This window comes from Amphiura filiformis, chromosome 18, assembly GCF_039555335.1.
Source record: "Amphiura filiformis chromosome 18, Afil_fr2py, whole genome shotgun sequence".
In the NCBI taxonomy this organism is placed as follows: Eukaryota; Metazoa; Echinodermata; class Ophiuroidea; order Amphilepidida; family Amphiuridae; genus Amphiura; species Amphiura filiformis.
Window position 1 is genome coordinate 29,949,079 of NC_092645.1, and position 20,951 is coordinate 29,970,029.

Genomic DNA, 20,951 nt, shown 5'->3' on the forward strand with positions numbered 1-20,951 from the left:
CCTAGGCCTATATGGGGGGGTCAAAAGTTTTAGGTCCATTAAGAGGGGGGGTCAAAAAGTTTTGGGTTCGCGAAGATGGGGGGGTTAAAAAATTTTCGACATGAAAATAAATATTTTCCAGCCCCCCCACCAAAGTATTTCTGAACACTCCCTTATTGGAATTCGCGGGAGCGGAGCGCGCAACATTAGGCGGAGGCTCCCTATTTACCGTTAGCTTTGGACATTTAATTATTTTTGACCCCCCCCCCCCCGCCCCCTTCCATATTAAAGATTCAGACTTATTTTTAACCTCCTCCCTTTTTTTCGGACCCAAGGTTTCACCCCCCATCCGTGCCTTTATGTTCCAGTCCCCCAACAAAGTATTTATGAACAGTCCCTTTCATAGCCATTTGTTTGGGCATGGGTACAAAAAATGCATTCCCATGTCTGGAGATATATCACTAAAAAAAAACCACTGCCAAAGGTGCTTTAAAAACCAACTAGCAACTTTTACGGGAATTCCGCAACAAAGGAATAATCTCTTTATCAAAAATATTTTGCCGCAGATTGACGTTGATTTGTATTGCCATGATACGCTATATTGTAATCGTACAATTTCTATGTAGTAAAGAGACTATACCACTCACCACGTGAGAAAATCATTTCCGGGTCACAGGTTATTCATTCATGAGAAAATCTAAACTATGAAACCGCGTAGTAAAGCCTATGATTTATCTCGAATTAGAAGACATTATCTTCAATAATGGGCGCTTATTTATCCGAACCGAATCTAGAGAAGGTGTCAGAGGATGGTGGGGCAGAGAATTTGAGTTACGGAGCGTGTGCAATGCAAGGATGGAGACTGGCTCAAGAGGTATGAATTTCCCGGCAATTTGCAAAAATGCCGAGTCTCGAAGTATAATGAAGTACCGGTACACTGCATGTTGCATTCATGCACTGCAGTTTTCCTCGTACTGCATGAACGCAGCACACATGCACTGCAGTTCATGAGTTGCATTGGTTGGGTGCTTGCACTAACGGCTTGCCAGGGTGGCTTGCATTTCCAATATATCGTAGCACTGTTAATTTTGCTGCTGTACATTTTTGTTTGTGACCTCAGCTGCGCGCGCTGCGGATTCACAGACATGGACATGGACATGATGATTGAATCATTGACATGATTGAGGAGTATATTTTTCGGAGGCATATAAAAAAATACCGGACCTGTTACAAATAAAATTAATGATAGACTAGAAATATGGCGATCATTCTCCATTTATTAATTAATATAAATATACCTCCATACCATGATCATTCCTTACCTGCGCAATATCAGCCTCTCTCGCCATAGCCTAGGTAGGCATGTTCATAAAATTTTGAAATTTAATAAATTCATCTAAAATTGCTTTCATTAAAAAGAGAATCATTTAACTTAAAAAATGAGGGGTCAATCATGTATGTAGGCCTATAATTGGCAATGTTATGAGGAAAAGTATGCTCGCCTGAAATTCCGCTGAATGTCCCAAAATGGGCCAAATTGTGTGTCCCAGCATTATCAATGGCTTCCTATGTCATAACATGTGTGTATGTATTTTATGGCTAAATTTTTGAGCACGAAGGGCCATTTTACAAAACTTTCGCAAATGTTTCATGAAATGTGGCTTTCATTACTTGATAGTATCAAATTAGACTGCCTAACTGGCCTGTATCTCGTTTCGGCCAAAGGACGTCTGTAATACATACCTGTTTTTAATGACTTTGCAACAATGTTTCTATTGTCAGCAATAACAGCTTGCATTCACACTTTTGAGTTTATATGGTGAATTTTCGTACACATCATAAATAAGTGAAATCAGAATATCCTGAAAGGAATTTAGGTAACGAATTCAACGACACTGACCTCGCAACAGCTAATGTTTTCATGTAAACATGGCGTCATTAGACATTTTAGCCTACGTTTAGTATCCTACTATCGGATCGTTGAAACAACGAAACCTCAATCCCCGGCCTCATTCACGAATTCACTCACCTTCCTACACCACCAGTTGAAATAAAACTCGAAACATCCCGTGTTATTCCTCAAAACTACATGCACCTTCATTAATAAAAAATTGAAATCCTAGTAGAAATCCGTTATCGAAAATTGTTTGATATAAAACTTCACCAAAAGTAATTTATCTGAAGAGTAGATACCGCGTGTCAAAATGGCGGCGCAGTCGCATCCCCCAGCTTTGTATCGTGTACCCAGGTCACGGTATGTCTACGTGACGAACAGTCAAGGTCAGAGAACAGCGCAACCTGTCTGCTGTCATGACGTAATATAATGGCTCCGCCCAATGAACGGCGCTGTCAATCATCCTTATTGCCTTTGTCGAACAGACTTTTACGCAGGTAAGAGCTCACGCTGTCCTCACTTTTAGGATCGACGAAGGCCAGGCCGACACAATCTGGTTGTGTAGGAGACTATCATCGTGATGCCCACGTTGGAACCATTGGATTACGGAAGAAATATTCATACCAGGACTGAAGCAAATGTGGCCATTTCTATGTTTGTACCGGGCAAGTACCGGACATTTTTCAACACGGAGCTAGCGGAAAATACTGCAAATTCATCCAAGGTAAGCAAAGGGTTGGGGATCGCATTTTTAAGTTTGACTAAACTGTTTCGGAGTTAAGGCACGCTAAAAGTAGACCATTTTGGGGGCTGTATTTGGTGTACATGTGACGTTTTGAAAAGAGTAAAAAACGACCACTTATTCGCTATTGCTGAAGTATACCCGCCGAATCATGTACCAATACACAAGGTATTGGTACATGAGATCAGGTATAGTATCAAATATTATTCAGATGCAGATTTTCTAAAAATCATGCTACATTGGAGTTTTGAGGGTCAAAATCCAAATTTTCTTCATTTTCCTATTGGATTACACAGTTAAGACAGGATCTTGGTGCACAAGTAAGCTTAATGAAGCCCGCCCTCACATGTTCAAAATGTGATCATGTCTAGCCTAGGGAAATCGCACACCCGCCGCCATTTTGGAAATTCTGGAGAATTAGATTGAGTTAGAAACAATTCCTAAGCTTACATTACAAGGTCAAGTCAAAAGGTTAAACTTCATCATAATAAGGCAAAAAAAAAAAAAAAAAAACATGTTTCACGTCCCCTCCCGCTTCCTTTTTTGAGGTTTATGCTGGTTTCATACTTTCTGCCGCTTGCCGCTGAGCGGCATGACGCTTCATCATGCCGCTTGTACTTTTCTACAAGCGGAGCGGCACACCGCTGAGCGGCAGCGGTATGACTCTGAAAGCCACTCTTGCTGCTCAGCACCGCTCCAAAATCGTATTTTGTTCTCATACGTCAGAGCGGCACCGCTCCGAGTTGACTTGAATTCAACTCCCAGCGGTGCTGCCGCCGCGGCAAAGCGGCGGAGTGATCGATATATCGGCTCGCCACCGTCACCGCTAAGCGTTTTTTGGTGCGATTAAGCAGTGAAGTAAAATCTTCTTCAGAGCGCAAAGCGGCAAGCGGCAGGAAAGTATGAAATCAGCTTTACTCAATTTTTTTTTCATTTTTTGAAATTCAGTTATAACTTTTCAAAAAATATGTCTAGGAAGTTGGAATGCTTTCTATTAATAGCCTTGTTAAGATACAAGAAACATTTTAGGAATGTTTTGTGCTCATTGGAGGGGGTGTAACTCTCAGAACAACAAATAAAAAAGGGCCTCCTTCTTTTTCCAGGCATTATTGTATACGGTACGCTAAAACAGCTCTAAGTATGGGTATTTACACCAATTTTGCGATAAAAAATAGAAAATAAAACCCGCCTCCTCCTCCTTTTTTTCGAAAACCCGGACGTGAAACATGTTTTATTTTTTACTTGGCCTAACCCGGAAGAGGTCAGATGATTCGCACAATCGCATGTTTTCATGGCAAATTTTGGCAATTTTCTAGTGGGTTTGAAAGTGACGATTTCTAATCTAATTTTTTGCCAAAATTACTATCCAAATATCTAAATAACGGAGTAGAGTGGTGAGTTAAATTGAGCACACGGTGAAGGAAGGCAGTTCTTTGCACATAAAAATGTTTGGTTTTATGAGATTGGATGGATGCCTTGCGCCAAAAGTGAGTGAACTGGGGACTTTGTGTAGTATGAATTCAGCGACTTTTGCCAGTGAGTGAACTGTGTAAACGGGCATGGTTTGCATTGAATGGGCTCATGCTGTGGATGCTGGGATAGATTCTCATTCTGTTCCGACTATGAGTCGGGGGAAGATGCAAATTTTGACCTTTCCTATTCCTATCCGGGCATCATGCATAGCGCTAGCAGATGTTTGCTATGATAGATGCTGATGCCTATAATATGCATGGGAAATTGATTTGCAGGATAAACTTCAATGGTTCTAAATGATTGAATAATGATAATTACATGTCATTTTAATTATTATAATATTTATAATCCCATAGATTCTTTAAAAAAAAATTTTTTGTTAATGTTTTGTATTAAGATTCTGGGGTGGGAGTAGTAGCATAGAGTGTCCGAGTCGTCAGTATTGGGGGGCATCGCACGATTCGCACCAACCATGACTGGGGGTTGGCATGTCGAGTATGATGGCTGGGGGGGGGGCACAGGCCGTTTTGTGGTCATTTTCCTATTTGATTTTCTAACTTTTCAAATTGATGGGGAGGGGGCATATGATGGTACGTCATGGGGGGGGTAACTTGAGCAGGAGTGACCCATTCTGATGATTTTAGTGAACTGGCCTTGAGTTTCCGCAATGATCTTTGGAATAGGGAGCATGCGCCAGACAGTGCTGCAAAGGGTGCCTGCTCAGGGGTCAACAAACTTTGTATCACATAAGTCAATGGAAGCGCCTCTACACATTTTCAATTGGGTACCACGCACAAGTGAAATCAGGTGGCGAGTTCAAATTTGGAAGGATGCTGTTATTTATCAGTAACTTTGATGTGATAATAAGAAATGATACAATTTTAGCAGGGAGGACACGTAACAGCTATTAGGCTGAACAGCGCCCTCACGCTCACATCCTAAATTGGCTCTTAAACTTGCCATCAAAACATACTATTTGTGTAAAAATTGCATAAATATATCCAGGGGACCCAAAATCATGTAAATAATCATTATCTCCAACAAACAGCAAAGAAAACCCCCATAATTGTCGAAATCCCTCTTATGCGTAGTTTTTGGCCGGCACTGTCTCATTTTTCAAAATGCTCAGGAGGATTAGCTGCTTCAATTCAGCTGGTACCCTAAGCTTTTTGAAACATCACCCATTTTTTTTTTATGAGACTACTTTGATGAGAATCAAAAAAGTTCCAATTTTGAGATTCAATCTTGATTCATAAACTACACAATACATTGTCCCATGCATAACAAATAGCTGCCTTATGCATAACTATTGACCAACAATTTTAACATCATGGAGGCACCGTTAAATGGCCTTCAGAATAATTTTAAATTTGGCTTGGGGTTATATTTCGAACAGTTGGCATACTTTGAGACTAGGGACAAGAAATTTGCTTGACATGAGTGGTGTTTGATTATACCCTTACCAGAGTGAGTAAACATTCGTGGGGAGGCTTCTTTCTATCGATTCTGTCCAACATGGTAATTTTTTAACAATGAATGGGCCTGCAATCGCATTCATAAGTAGGCATGGTGGTCATGAACCCAAATTATTTGCAAGCATCCCTTCCAGTTCAAAAATGTCAGTATCAAATTCCATCAGACATGATTGCATAAAAATGTAGGTTTTGAAGAGTCTAAACACAGAAATTTTAATTACTGCAAACCTTTTTTTTTTAAAGTCTCAAATTGCCCAGAGATTACACTGAGTCAGTCCTGGGCAAGGGCACCAATACAACCTTGGGTTGAATTGTATTGCACACAGGAATGTCGCTATGCATTTGCTCCTGTTTGCAATTTGTCTGTTTGTACAAATGTAGTAAGATTTTTTTTTAACATGGATTTTCATGTTATCACCCATACATCTGTACAATATCCTCTATAAATTTTAGAAGCTGATATCATTTATCTTGAGTGTAGATTATTCATCCAGTTGGTAAATCAAGAGTACAGAAATAAATCAAATACTGGAACTTACATTTCGTTAACACGACGTTTTGTCCAAAACCATCGGACATCATCAGGTGACTGAATTAGGTCGATTGGTCACGTGTCATACCTTTGAAACGCTGGGTTTGAAAGGGGTGTGCGCGAAGCCGTCTGGGAGAGAGTCCAAAACCTGTCGCTAAACAGAACAGCACGACTACGCTTTCAACTCTCACATGCGTGGGACCAGGCACTGAAGGGAATTGATCGCCATCTCTCACATGACCAACCGACCTAATTCAGTCACCTGATGATGTCCGATGGTTTCGGACGAAACGTTGTGTTAGCGAAACGTAAGTTCCAATATTTGATTTATTTCTGTACTCCTGATATTATTTGTTTGGGAAGATGATATTCCAATAATGACTCTTGCTTTCTGTCTGATTTTGTTCCAGGATGCCCACAACTGCATACTCAAATTAGATGAAGAAACTTCAATGTTTGCTGTCTACGATGGCCATGGAGGTAAAGTATTGGTACCTACTTCCGGGTGGGTGGTCAAGTTTTGTGAAAGCATGCAAGCCATATAATTGTCTCTTCTGATCGAATACTTTTCCTTGAAGCAAATCCTCAACTTTGGTACATTTTTTCTCTTCAAAATGAAGCCCCATTTGAAACCAGTTTGTTTACCAATTTTACAAAAATGTCCACAGGTTTAATATACAGTATTTACCTTCCGGAAAAAAAATTAGATTTGAGTGAATTTCTGCAAAATGCATGAAGGAGGCACAAAGCTTACAAGTTTTGGTAGGTGTGTGTGTAGTCTGTGTACCATGCCAAACATTGGGAACCAAGAACTGATTTTCCCGCAAATTAGGGCTTGATGAACTGAAATTTTATAAATATAAATAAAATGTGGGTCTAATTTGAGGGTAATGGTTGCATTTGTCAGAGTTTGAGGCTTAAAAACTGGATCCTGATACAAATATGGGTTTTAAAAAAACTGTCAGGGAGCCTGGAAAGGTGACCCTTGACCACCGCACATACCCGATTACCCGTACCTTTACTCGGGGCCTATATTTACAGTAGACAAGAATCACAGAATCGATTCTCGTAATGATTCTCATAAGTTTATAAACTTTTTTCGTTTTTTCCTCCCCTAGGTTCCGAAGTAGCAGCATACTGTTCACAGCATCTGCCAGAGTGCATTCGTAACCAGACAGCATACAAGGAGGGCAAACTGAGAAAGGCATTAGAAAATGCCTTCATGGAGTTTGATGCCACACTGAAAGAGACATCTGTAATCTCAGAATTGAAACAGATAGCTGGTCTTGACAAACTATCAGATTCAGGTATGTGCATGTAGGCCTTTCAAATTTTAGTCTTGTACGGCAAGCACTATTTACTTGAATTGGTTACCATGTATTATAATGGGTTATTTTTGGTTGCAATCCATACAACCCTATTAGCCTTTTCGAGATATGGAGGACACAAATATAGGATGGCGCTGCACAAAGTGGGTAAAGTCTTTTGAATTTGCAGGGTTCTACCCAGATTATAGACAGCCCTCCTTAGGTGTAAGCCATAACTTCGAAAAGGCCAATGGAAGAAGACATGACCTTAATCTTCCACAAATGATCTAGAGACCAAAGTTTTCCGTGTTCTAAAAGACAAATTCCATTTTGTGAATTGCAATACCAGTTTCCAACAGTTTTCAAATTGCCAAATTTCACCCTCAACGTACACAGACCATTATTTTTAGCATGAATTTTGAGTGTTTAAGGCCAAGCAATGCTTAAAATGACACTTCTCCAAGAAGTTATGACATAAATTGGTGTTCCATCAAAACACTGAATTCCGTTTTCATTATCGGAAAATTGTTGACAAAGCATTACATCAATAAAGTCCAAGAAAACTTTGGTCTCTATGATAGCGAGTGTGAATTTCAAATGGTGTTATCTGATGGTGTGGCTCCATCTGAAATCTACACCCCCCTGTGGGAGATTAAGATCACATCTTCCATTGGGGTAGTATGATTTCAACTGAATAGCTCAATATTATATATAAAATGCATTAGGGGAAGGGGTATGAACGTTTGGACAGTATTTATTGTGGGACATAAGAGTACATCAGACTTATCAAATTACATTCTGAATACAAAGAATGGCCTTCTGATATCAAATAATTTGGATTTTTGAAATTAGCAATGTAATACACATTTTATGGCAAATCATTAAAATTGATATTTTGATATTTAACAATACTCAAGTAAACTTTATAAATCTGATGATATGAACTTAAAGTGTATGTAGGTGGGATGAAAGCCGACGATCAATTGAAAATTTTGACCTTTCGTATTGAAGATATGGATTTTTTTCCCCAAAACACCAACAAAAATTAGGTCTTTTTGGGAAAAAATCCATATCTTCAATATGAGACGTTAAAATTTTCAATTGATCGTCGGCTTTTCCTCCCAGCTTATTGCTACATACACTTTAAGAATATATCATTAAATTTATCAAATTTACTTCGAGGACGATTATATATCAAAATGTGAAAAATATAAACTTTTAATAATTTGTCATAAAATTTCAAAAAATGAAAATTATTTGATATCACAAAGACATTCTTCATATTCAGAATGCAATTCGATATGTCTGATGTGCTCTCATGTCCCACAACAAATGCTGTCGAAAAGCTCAAAACGCTCATTCCAGATCCCTTAATGGATTTAAGTGGATCAAGCTTCAAAATAACCAGGCACCCATGAGCCATTTACCCAATGGTCATAACATTTTGGCTCCTGTCCACACCAAAATTATATGAACTAGGCTCTACATGTTTTTAAATAGAGCCTGGTATCGTAGTTAAATCAGGTTTTGTATTTAATGTGTACCATTGAAATTTAAATGACTCTTTGCTCTTTAAAAATGGTTCCTGGTTCACTGGATAATTTTAGGACCAGAAGCTACTTTTTTTTTTTTCAAATGTGTGGCTCCTGGTCCAGATCTGCTTATTTTGAGGCTTGAAGTGGATACTATTTTGCCAGTGTTCTAGCCACGCTGGTCGGGGATATCCGACACGGAATCCTCCAGACGGGCACTAAGCTTAATATAAACTCATCCGATAATCGGTTGAGCCCTATAGTTATTGTCATATTTTTTTCACATAATTGAAGTTATCGATCTGAACATTGTATTTCAGCTGACGAGGACGAAGCAGAAGCTCTCCAAGAGGAAGCCAACCTCCCCCTCAATGATCTGTTAGCAAAGTACCAATATGAACCAAGCAAAACACGATCCCTCCGACAAAAATTAGACAGAAATGACTTGCTCTCACCTATGGTGAGGAAGAAGCCACCTACATTCCCAAACGAAGATCTCGGAGAAGAAGACGGCATTTTAAAAGACAAAGCCGAATGCTTGTCATCATCCTCTTCATCATCATCAGCAAATGGGGATGTTGAGAGTAGAACTGAAGCAAAGGGATCGCATGATGGGAGTGCGGACAAGAAAGTCCCCAGACGGGTGGCAACTCAAGTGTTAAAAGCAAATGGGGACTCAAATGGGAAGGAGGTTAAGAAGGAGGAAGAAGGGGGTGGAGAAGGTGATGGTGTTGTAAATGAGAAGGGGGATGCCAAGAAGAAAAGTGGTGCTACATGCAATGGGGATGCTGTCATTACAAAGGAGGAAGAGGACAAGAAAACCGGTATGTACCTCAAATTGTATCAGTATATAATATACCTAATATATAGATTCCTGTCATTGTAAGTGGTTAAAAGTGCTGTCATTGAATTAGCTATACCCCCTTTTTAAGAATTACGTCAAAAATGAACTATTGCCCGGCTAATGGTCTTCTTTTATTACTACTGAACAGACAATAGTCATTTAAAATCTCTTTTTTTCGATTGAATAATATATTGCTGTTTACAATGCATCACTGCCAAGTGCGACATTAAGACTGTAGAAGAGACTGATTTTGTTTTGCCGATGCCAACACCGCGAGTCCAGCGAACAGGTGAAAACAAAACAAGCGCAGCAAGCACTGAAGCAGAGAAATTGTGGCCAAAAAGGACTGAATCAGAAGCGATATACGCTTCCAACAACATGTTGATGAACTGGATGAAGATAGTCTACATGCTGTGAGCATGAAGCAGAGCAGTGAAAATATGAATGGAAGCTTAAACTTGCTAAAACTAGGCTTAGGCCTAAGCTTCAAAATCATTGTCACAGACTTTGAATTCTAGAAAAAAACCCACACTGAACGTGCACATTTATCAGTCAAGTTAGCTCAATCGATAAGGCGTTCGACTGTGGTGCGAGAGGTTGTGGGTTCGAACCCTGGCGGTGCCTAGTACGCTCACGTGGAAAGAAAAATTGAGTTAGCTTGAAATCCCTGGACAAGGAACTCACTGCTAATTTGTCTCGTTGTAACCCGTCTGAAACTCGGGGAGCTGATCCTGGTTGCGATGGTTATTTGTGGAATGTCTAGGGTGTGCGCTCTTGAAGCAGCAAAGTCCCTGATTTGTTGTTTAATGGTTCGTGGAATGATGTGGGCCGTAGTGGTCAGCGACAACCTGTAAAGTGTGCTGAGGCTTGGGGATCAACGTCTAGGCGTTGTGCCTGTGCGTAGCGCACTATAAATCACTGCGCTTTTTTTTTTTTTTTTTTTTTTATCGATTGAATGATAACACTGCAACTATGAGGATCATCTGGAGGGTACTTTTAGGTTGTGCCTAAAATTCCACTTACGTCAAGTGCCCCCATATGCGCCATCAGACGAATCTTTACGGTATTGTGGATGTGAAAAATAGTAGATTTTGGCCTAGATTACTAAATTCTGCTTATATGGAAGCTTATTTTGATTCTGTGCCAGTCGGCAACTGCTGTTGTGTGGTACTGCCATCCTTGGAGCTAAAACCACCTTCTCCTTTTGTCACTTTGTCACTTTTTTTTAGAATCTTTTGTTGAGCATGCAGCATTATAGCTGTTCATTCCATCACAACATCTTCTTCAACATTGTACTTATCTGGTCTATATATTTGTTTCGTTTTGTTTTCCAGGAGAAACAAAAACAGAAGAAAAGTCACAAAAAGTAGATGGTGAAACCAAAGCAACAGACGAGGAGGAGGAGGCAGATGATGATGACGAGGAATTCGATGAAGATGATTCTGATGATGAGGATGTTGATGAAGAGGATTATGAAGATGAGGAGGAGGAGGACGAAGAGGAAGAAGAAGAGGAAGGTCCATTTCTTCAGACAGGGGAAAAAGAGGAGGTAAGATATGTACTTGATTATGGAAAAAAAATTGTGATATACATGTTGTACCCAAGATTTAGTTACTACACACTAACATACAATGGGAAATTCATACAACCCAAAGGATGATATGACCTTAATCTTCGACACAAGAAATATGAATTTCAAATGGGGTTGCCTTAACCCTAACCCGCCTGTATACTACAAAATACTACTCGATATATGCGCTGTTCGTGCGTGCATCCCACGTGGTGTGATGATGCAATCGCCCTAAGTGATATATGGCCATGCGTTATGAGTTGGGGGTCTCATAGGCTGGAGCCCGGACATTTGCGCAGAATTTTTTGCATAAATGTTGAATTGTTTAATTACTGTAGATACCTACATAGGCAAATTATATACCAAATTAAAGCTCTTAGTGAGTGCTTCAAATTGGTACCTTAAATTTTAACATAGTATGTGTACTTCAAAAGTTACAGCAGCTTAACGAAAAAAATGTCAGGGTGGAGTCGGCCCATAATATGCTGGCCCATAATATGCACTTTTGTGTTAATGTTTGCTCCAGCTTATTTACATGTTGTTTCAGATGTGCCTTTTTGCCCCAAATTAGTAAAATTGCTAAAAAGTAAAATATTAAGCCTGAATACTATTAGGTATCCTGAATGTGTAATCTTTTGAGTTTTAGGGTTTTAATTAAATTAATTAGCCAGGGTGGAGTCGGCTCACGATATGCCTGCTCGGAAATGCCGGCTCAGGATATGCTCTTTTTCTGGTGAAGTTTACGAAAACTTATCAGGATTGCATTTCTGATTTGATTTACACTGTTAGATTTAAATATTTAAGATACAAACATAACCTTCTTAATCTACATGCACATGGTCTTGCTAAAAATCCTTTTTGGGGGGGGGGGGGGTCTGGGTATTTTACATGTTCAGTGGCGCATCAAGGTAAGTTTTCTGAGGGGGCAAAGACAAACAAATTCCTGGTGGTCATCATCTTACCCTGTGTGACTGATTGCCCGGTGTGATTATTGCACAAAAAGATGTCAATAATTGTACACTATATTAAAGACCAAAATTAAGGTGAAAATTTGTGTTTACCAGGCCAATTTTCAATTTTACACTATTGGGGGGGGGGGGTGAAATTTTCTTTGGGAAGGGATTGGTTTTAGGGGAGTCAAAGTTTCTTTTGGGGGGTTGAGTTAGCTAACTAACTCATTGAGGGCTCAACTCCCTAACCCCCTTAGTCTTCACAATTTCAAAGGACTAGTATTTAAGTCAACTTCAGTGTACATCAGTTGAGCATGTGTAAAATTAGCACTGACTTCACCTCAGTTTTTGCGATTCTTTGTACCGGTAGGCCTACCTGTATCTTTCTACCACAAAGTAATTTTGTACCAGAAACTTTCCCAGGAGGTAGTCATTCCAAAAGAAATTGTTTTATATGTTGGGATTGACTTACAAACATACAGATCTGAAATTCTGCAAAGCAGTCAAACTTAAAATTTTAAATCCTGTTGATGACTGATGTGATATCATATACCAAACTTCACATTATGGACAAGAAATTTCAAATTACTGTGAATAACTTGTTGTAATGTTAACTTGAATTTATATACATATGTATGACATTCTTGTACAAGTTTAGAAAAGTTAATTTTTCTAGACAGAACATAATTTGTTAATTTCATCAAATTCAGCTGTTTTTTTGAATGGCACGCTTTTAACCCTTGCGCAATTTGAGGACCATAACAGGTAGCATATATATTTTCTGAAAGCTTTTGATGTGGGGAATGCAAAAATGGAGTCTGTTTTGATGTAGGACAAGACATTTTAAAAATAGGACCACTTGATCTTTGGTTATTTTTTTTAAATTTTTCCCTTTATAACTTCATATATATTTCTTAGTACTACCCCTACATCAGAAATAACTGCATTTTTTTTTTCCTCATGAAATTTCCTTTCAGAATATGTATACTTTGCCTATAGTAGCATGTACAGGTATTGAAATAATTTATTCGAAACAAAAATGGCGCGATTTCCTAAAAATATGCAATGTCCGGCAAAAATCCCCCAACTCAAAACGCATGGCCATATATAGGCACGGTTTCGCTGGCCGGCAAAGTGTCGCCGACCGAGTGCTTGGCATGCGAGGGGTCTCGGGTTCGAATCCCACCCAGAGCAATCAACTTCTTTCTTTCTTTTCTCTCTTTATTCTTTCCTTCTTTCCCTTCCCGTTGCCAAAAAGCCCTTAGGGGGTTAGGGTTAGGTTGCCACTATCGAAACTCAGTATAGGCTTCCTTAACCCTAACCCGCATGTATACTACAAAATACTACTCGATATATGCGCTGTTCGTGCGTGCATCCCACGTGCTGTGATGACGCAATCGCCCTAAGTGATATATATAGGCACGGTTTCGCTGGCCAGCGAAGCCCAAGACCCGTGGCAAGACAAGTGTCGCCGACCGAGTGCTTGGCATGCGAGGGGTCTCTGGTTCGAATCCCACCCAGAGCAAACAACTTCTTTCTTTCTTTTCTCTCTTTATTCTTTCCTTCTTTCACTTCCCATCGCCAAAAAGCCCTTAGGGGGTTAGGGTTAATGAGTGACTCCCATTTGAAATCTTACACTCATTGTATAGGAGTTTAAGGTCATGTCATGTCCATAAGAGGGTGTTTCAAGTGGATTAACCCAATAATGCAGTGCTGCAAGCTAACCTCTATACTTGAATTGTGACTATCCTACTTCAAACATGTGACTAATAATGAAAGCCATTAATATCGCTTATTTTCTAACCCATCAGCCCGGCAGTGACAGCGGCTGTACAGCTGTGGTAGCCCTATTACGCAACAAACACCTTATAGTAGCAAACGCAGGCGACTCCAGGTGTGTACTTTCCAGAGGCGGCCAAGCTATGGACCTGTCGTTTGACCACAAACCTGAAGACGAGGTAGAATTTAACAGAATAGAGAAAGCTGGGGGCAAAGTAACGCCTGATGGACGTGTCAATGGGGGCCTTAATCTTTCCAGGGCAATAGGTAAGTATATGGTATGCAGCGTTCAAAATAAGGCTGTCTGTATTTTACTTGTTTTCCCACGTCAAGTTAGTGTACTTTAGCTCTTTTTCTTTGAAATTGTTCATATATTCAAGGTATATATCCGCTTGTATCATTTATTGATAGTTGATGTGTTCTGTGTCTTTGTCCGTTGAATTCACCATTACTCACCTTTCAACACTGGAATAATATGGCCTGAGGGCTCCCACTTGCCTTAAATATGATTGTTGTAAGTTTATTAAGGTACATACCTATGATATGGATGAAACTTACATGGCTTACTTTTCATATTTCATAAATGCAGGTGATCATTGTTACAAGTTAAATGCAGATCTACCTCCAGAAGAACAAATGATCAGTGCATTCCCAGACATAGAGACTACCTCATTACAAGACATGGATCAATTCATGGTGATAGCCTGTGATGGAATATGGTGAGTACAAAGGGCTATTCCAGTTGAAATCCATACACCCCCTGTGGAAGACGTGACCTTAATCTCGCACACAGGGAGTGTGAAATTTCAACGGGATTACCTGATATTGAAAACAATGGTGTGTTATGTCGCAATGGTGCAATATATATGTAACAGTTATAGGTTCATGAATGCATATTTGTTGGAAGATAAATTAGACAAAATGTTGATGCATCTATTGCACAAGCCCCGAAAGGGGGGGGGGGGGAGTGCATTAGATGCATCAACATCGGCGCAAATGCATTATTTTGTCTCATATCTCGAGCAACAAGTAATACACGTTAAACCTATTTCATACGTATGAGAAGAAAAAAGATGTGATTTTTGCTGTTTTTATAACAAAACTATCATTAAAAATAGAACCAGATATAAATGTATGCATCAACCCACCCGAAAAATGAATCAAGCCTACGCGATGTGAACGTGTGTGCAAGCACTGCGCGTAGTATGCGGTGTGCACATTATTATACACAATCAATGCACAATCTAACGCTAGCTCTGATTGGTTCTTGCTGTCTAAGAGTGTATGAAACGTGCATGTTGAATGACATACCTGTCAGCTGTACAAAGCACCAACAGTGCATGTTGAATGACATACCTGTCAGCTATACAAAGCACCACTGGTATATGATGGTGTGCACTTGTGTGAATTTGTGGACTATTGATGGTTAAATCTACAAAACAGAACAATATTCCACCGTATTAGTATTAATTACCAGTTTCTCAAAACAAAGACAGGCACATTTCTTGGCACATTAAATCAGGTAGTTAGACATGGCTTATGGAAAATATACAGAGTTTTATACTGTATCAAGGAAATAGTAGGAATTATTTCAGGAATTCATCTGAGAACATTCAAAATATCATTAATTACCAACATTTGGGTTTAACACAAAGTTTTGCTCTTTTACTGAAACTTGCTTGTATAACTTTCTTACATTGCGTCTGATACCATTGGACTTCAAAAGGCAACTGACCCGCTGGGCTGGTCATGTGGGAATATGCACTTTTATTTAAGGTTATCCTTGGCCTTTGTGTAAAACTGCACAAAATAAGCCAAGCATAGGAATCTTCTTTTGGAGGATTATACAGCTTTATTCCGTAAGCTACGTAATTCCTCAACAGGGTTCGCAGGTGGAAAAACCCACGGTTTTAACCACGGTTTTAACCGCTTGGCAAAAACAGTTTTTGCCAGTTTTTGCCGGCAAAAATGGCAAAACTAAAAAAGTGATTTAAAGTTCAGATTTTTGATTTCAAAATGAATTATTAAATTAAAAAATTATTTTCCGGAGTGTAACAAGGCTAGATTTTGTAATTTAAAATAACATATTAAGAAATTAAAGGCATGCATTTTCATTGCTCACTTAGTGCATTTAACTGAAATCTGGCATATCAAATTCAAAACTTTTTCATTTTAAGGACTTGATGAGACAAAAAATATGTTGAATGATTCATTAAAAGTTGTATGTTTACTGTTTATGAGCTTTCTGTGTACTTGTTAATATTTGAGTGACTATACATAAGTTTTTTGCCATTTTTGCCGGTTTAAACCAGGCAAAAACTGGCAAAAACAGGTTTTTGCCAGTTATTGCCACTTTGTCGGCAAAAACAGGTTTTTGCCGGCAAAAACCGAACCCTGTTCCTCAATGGAGTCTTTACTCTAGTCTAACCCATGATTATCTTACACCAAGTATACACCAGCATTTGGAAATGTTTTGTTATTTCTTTCATATAGGAATGTAATGTCGAGCCAAGAAGTAATAGACTTTGTGTTAGAACGCATCGGACAAGAGAACGAGAAAGGAGAAACGTATCAATTATCAGCTATATGTCAAGAGGTAAGTAGGGATCTGTAAATTTCCTGCTCACTCCTCTGAAATCCCAATAAGAATTAAAGGGTATGTGCCCTTATTTAGTTGTGGGATTTTGTATGGGATGGCACTTTTAGTTATGTCAAGGGAGCCCATAACGCCATTAAGCGAATCTTTACGGTATTGGCTATTCCAGTTGAAATTCATGACCTTTAATCTTCCGCACAGGGAGTATGAATTTCAAATAGGGTTATATACCTGAATGGGTGACTCCATTTGAAATCTGCACCCCTTGTGTGTGGGAGATTAAGGTCATGTCTTCCATGGGGGTATGGATTTCAACTGGAATAGCCCTGTATGGGACAAGCCAGTCGCCTCAGCAGTTGATAGTGCTAAAGAACTGTTTAGTGGGATATTTTCACTGTGTAAATTTTGTGCAATTTTTATCAATTCTTAACAGTTTAGTGGGTGCTTAATTCTTGTTTCGAAATATATTCACATTAAAAGGACATTTCGTGATCCACAGCATCATCCCACCACTTTTCTCAAAAAAAGTTGAGATTTTTGTATCACTGGAAATCTCTGGCTACATAATGCTTATGTAAAAAAATTTCTTGCAGATTAATTCGTTTAGCAAAGATATTGTGAAATTTGAATTTCGTTCTGGTATACCAGAACGAAATTACAACACATTGTCTATGGGGCACAGGGGCAGTGTAATACACATAATCATGTATAACTCAGCAAAGATGCAAACGCAAAATCGGAATCCACTGAAATTGTGGGAAAAAGATTTTTGCGCATGGATATCTACTGAAAAAGAGGATGCTAGGATCACGAAACACTCCTTTATAGTACTGAGTGTAATAAATATCTTTGCGGGGTTTAAGATTTGTGCGGCTGCATGTTAGATCATGACAAGCACAAAAATTAAACTTTGGCGAAAATTTCCTGCTATACAGTAGCTATATACCCTGGCACCCGGTGGGGTCACTCAACTTGCAATACTGACCGCACGATCGTTACCAAAATCATGGAAAAAGGGGTAATTTTTAGGGCTTGTCCATGGACAATTTTGTCTGTGAAATTGGAAAAATAGGGATGTTTTATCGCACAAATGTCCACGAAATTGAAAAAAGGGGTTCTTATTATTTTCTCCCGATCCCGTGGATAGCTGGCCAGATAAATAAGGAATAAATTTGGTTTCCTACTTCGTACTCATCCCATGATCAATATTGTTCTCGGTTCGTACGTAGCCTTAGCATAGATTCACAGAAATTTTGCAATAGGCAATTTATATGCAAGGGGTACTACATGTACTTGAATTCAGTGATGCCCTGTTAATTACTGCAAAAAACATTCATAAAAGCCTTGTCCTTGAAATGTTGAAATAGGGTCAAAATAGGAAATGTGTCCTCGGAATCTAAAAAAATAGGGGTGTTCAGAGTACCATTTTGTCCTTGTTTTGGAGTAAAAAAGGGGGTAAAATTTCATGATTTGTCCTTGAAATCGACTCATGCGAAGGGGGTAATTTGTACTTGTGGTAACGGTCCTACGTGTCCCCCCTGCCAGGGAATGACCCCACCGGGCCCTGGCATGGCTAATCCTTGAACACTTCAGGATGCCCATTGAGCACAATTGGTGTTTGTTGATTATATCCATTTTGTTCAAGTGAAAAAATCAGGTGAAGTTTTTACTCACTTGCAATATTCAGTTCTTCACATTGGAGCACTTCATCAGGTATGACCGATACACTTTCCCAGGAAACTGGTTTCCCGTACTTCCTAGTCTCTTTTCCAGTCTTTTAAAGAAAGCATTTTAGTATGCCATATAAAAAACCTTTGGGGTGATCGGTACAGCAATTAAGTCTACCCAAAAATATAGTGCAATGCACTACAATTGGTGCATGGAGTGCAATACAACACTACAAAACACTCTGCATATAAATGCCTCTAATCGTAGCAAATTTACCCCTTTTTTCTCCGTAGTTGTTCGACGCTTGTCTAGCCCCGGACACAAGTGGGGACGGCACCGGTTGCGACAACATGACCTGTATCGTCATACAATTCCACTTTGACACCAATCAGGTCACGGTAGGAGCCAAGAGGAAAAGTCTTGATGAAAAGGATGGCGAGAAGAAAGAAGAGAGTGCGAGTAAACGAAGCAAACAGGACGACTAAGGATAATTTTGTATTCACAGTACTATACAATCAGTAAAAGTGGGTAATTTTCTTTATCAGCAGAAAATTTTCATGCATTTCACATGAAATTATAAGAACAACAGAAATATGACTTAATATGAAAATATAGTGTGTAGATCGATAGAAGATGTAATTTTAGTGAGGTGGGGAAAACAAGCAAATTGGCTATGCTATTTGAAGTCCATTTACCCTCTATGGAAGACATGACCTTAATCTGCCACACAGGGGGTGTAGATAACAAATGGAGTCACCCATTCAGCTAGCTCCATTTGAAATTCACACTCCCTATGGTGGTGTATGGATTTCAACAGAAATAGCCCAATGCTTGGAAGAGTGAGGCTAGGTGTGGTTTTAACCCTGCAATTATGGAAAATTTTTGGCCTCATAACTTCTAAATTGTTGGTCTAAAGTATATAAAGGTATACATATTAGAATGGAAATGACTTGATGAATCCATCTGTGAGGCCAAATGTGGGCAAAAATGCTCAACTTTTGGAAATAATCCCCCAAAAACAGGTTTTTTGGCCCAAATTTTGTTTGTTTCCATAATTCCAGGGTTAAGACCACCCTTAAAAGTTAATAGGATGGAAATTACCCCTTTTACCTGGCCATATTTATCGCAAATATTTCTTGGATGCAGGGTTGTCACATTGCTGCCGGAGTTCTCACCATGCAGTCAATTTGGGCTACTTGCGACCAAACAAGAATAGAAAAACACACTATCCGTCATTGCCTGTGTACACTCTAAATTTGTACTATCAATTTTGTTGAAATCAAATCCCTATTCATTTATTTTTGATCCCATAACTATTCATTTTGATATATGTAGCTTTTCATATTGTTTAGGTTTATTATTATCATTTTGCCCTGACAATCTTATCAAAATGATTAGTTTCCATTTCCAAAAGTAACTATTCATATTGACAAGATCTCCAACTCTTTATTTGATAAGTTTTTCCATTTCATTTTGGCCTCATCTGACAAGACAACCTGCTCAAATTTGATAAGTTGGGTCATTTTTGACAAGAATCTACAATAGTTGACAAGATTGCCATTTTAAATGACAAGGCAATCTTATCAAATAATATCTATTTAACTATGTTTGGGTCATTGTGAAGAGAAATCTATTATGTCCCCATCTGAATAGTTTCCCTTGTCAAATTTGACAAGTTTGTATCCTAAAATCGATCATTTTAAGAGAGTAGAAAATTAATAAAGTTGGATACAGATCTTTTAAATCACCCTGTATGCAGGTGATAATGTGACGACCCTGCTGTAATAAGAGATAGTCTTTTTAAAAAGTCTTCATAAGATTAAAGGTCAGTGTGAACCAGGGCCTAGATTTATTCTTGGTTTGCGAGAAACAAAATCCATCATAGTCACTATAATTTGGTTCATCTCAAGTTTGGTAGTGACGTATATGTGTATTTTGCTCAACGCAGAATCAAATTGCGCGCGTTAAGTTGAACACCACGAGTGTACACGCACACGTACAGGGGCGGTTTGTTGGCAAGCTTGCGGCGCAATCACGAAAGAGCATTGACTTAAGGTAAACCAAATTATACACATACTTAGGCCCCGGCAAAAAACGCAATTTTTTGAAGTAAAAAACGAGATCCAAAGTATTGAAAAGCGAGAAAATCGAGATTTCCCCCGGAAAATGGCACAAGAAGCTTTAAAAACGCCCCGAAAATACGAAAATCCGAAAAAAAAAAAAAATAATAATTCCATAAAAAAAGCCCTCTGTTGTTCAGATTCGGTCAATGACAACAGTGAGGATGTGCTTCCTTTACTACCTTGTCGTCAGACGGCAAAAAAGTGACCTTGAATTATGTTTTATAGTCAAAATATTCCAGTAATTCAATAAATATAATGATATTTTGCCTAAACTTGAACTCATTTGAAATGAAATGTCAGTTTTTATTGAGTAAAGCATGTGTTTTTCACTCGACCTTTTGATTGCAATGCTGCTGAATTCTGCACTTTGGCGAAGTTGGAACTGCATTTTAATGGAATGTGGCGAACTTTTATAGCATAAAGCAACATTTTTATAGTAAGTGCACTGCTTGGAAACTTTTTTAAAAAGCGAGATAATTGGTTAATA

General features: G+C 38.9%; 1 protein-coding gene across 1 annotated transcript; it reads left to right on the forward strand.

Moving 5' to 3' along the window:
* Positions 1–643: 643 nt before the first annotated feature.
* On the forward strand, positions 644–20,670 carry LOC140140111 (protein phosphatase 1G-like). Its single transcript, XM_072161941.1, has 9 exons — positions 644–853; positions 6,506–6,575; positions 7,214–7,402; positions 9,255–9,758; positions 11,113–11,327; positions 14,110–14,344; positions 14,667–14,796; positions 16,571–16,673; positions 18,635–20,670. The coding sequence occupies exons 1-9, from the start codon at positions 743–745 to the stop codon at positions 18,824–18,826; spliced, it is 1,749 nt and encodes a 582-aa protein (XP_072018042.1). The 5' UTR covers positions 644–742; the 3' UTR covers positions 18,827–20,670.
* The last annotated feature ends 281 nt before the right edge of the window (positions 20,671–20,951 follow it).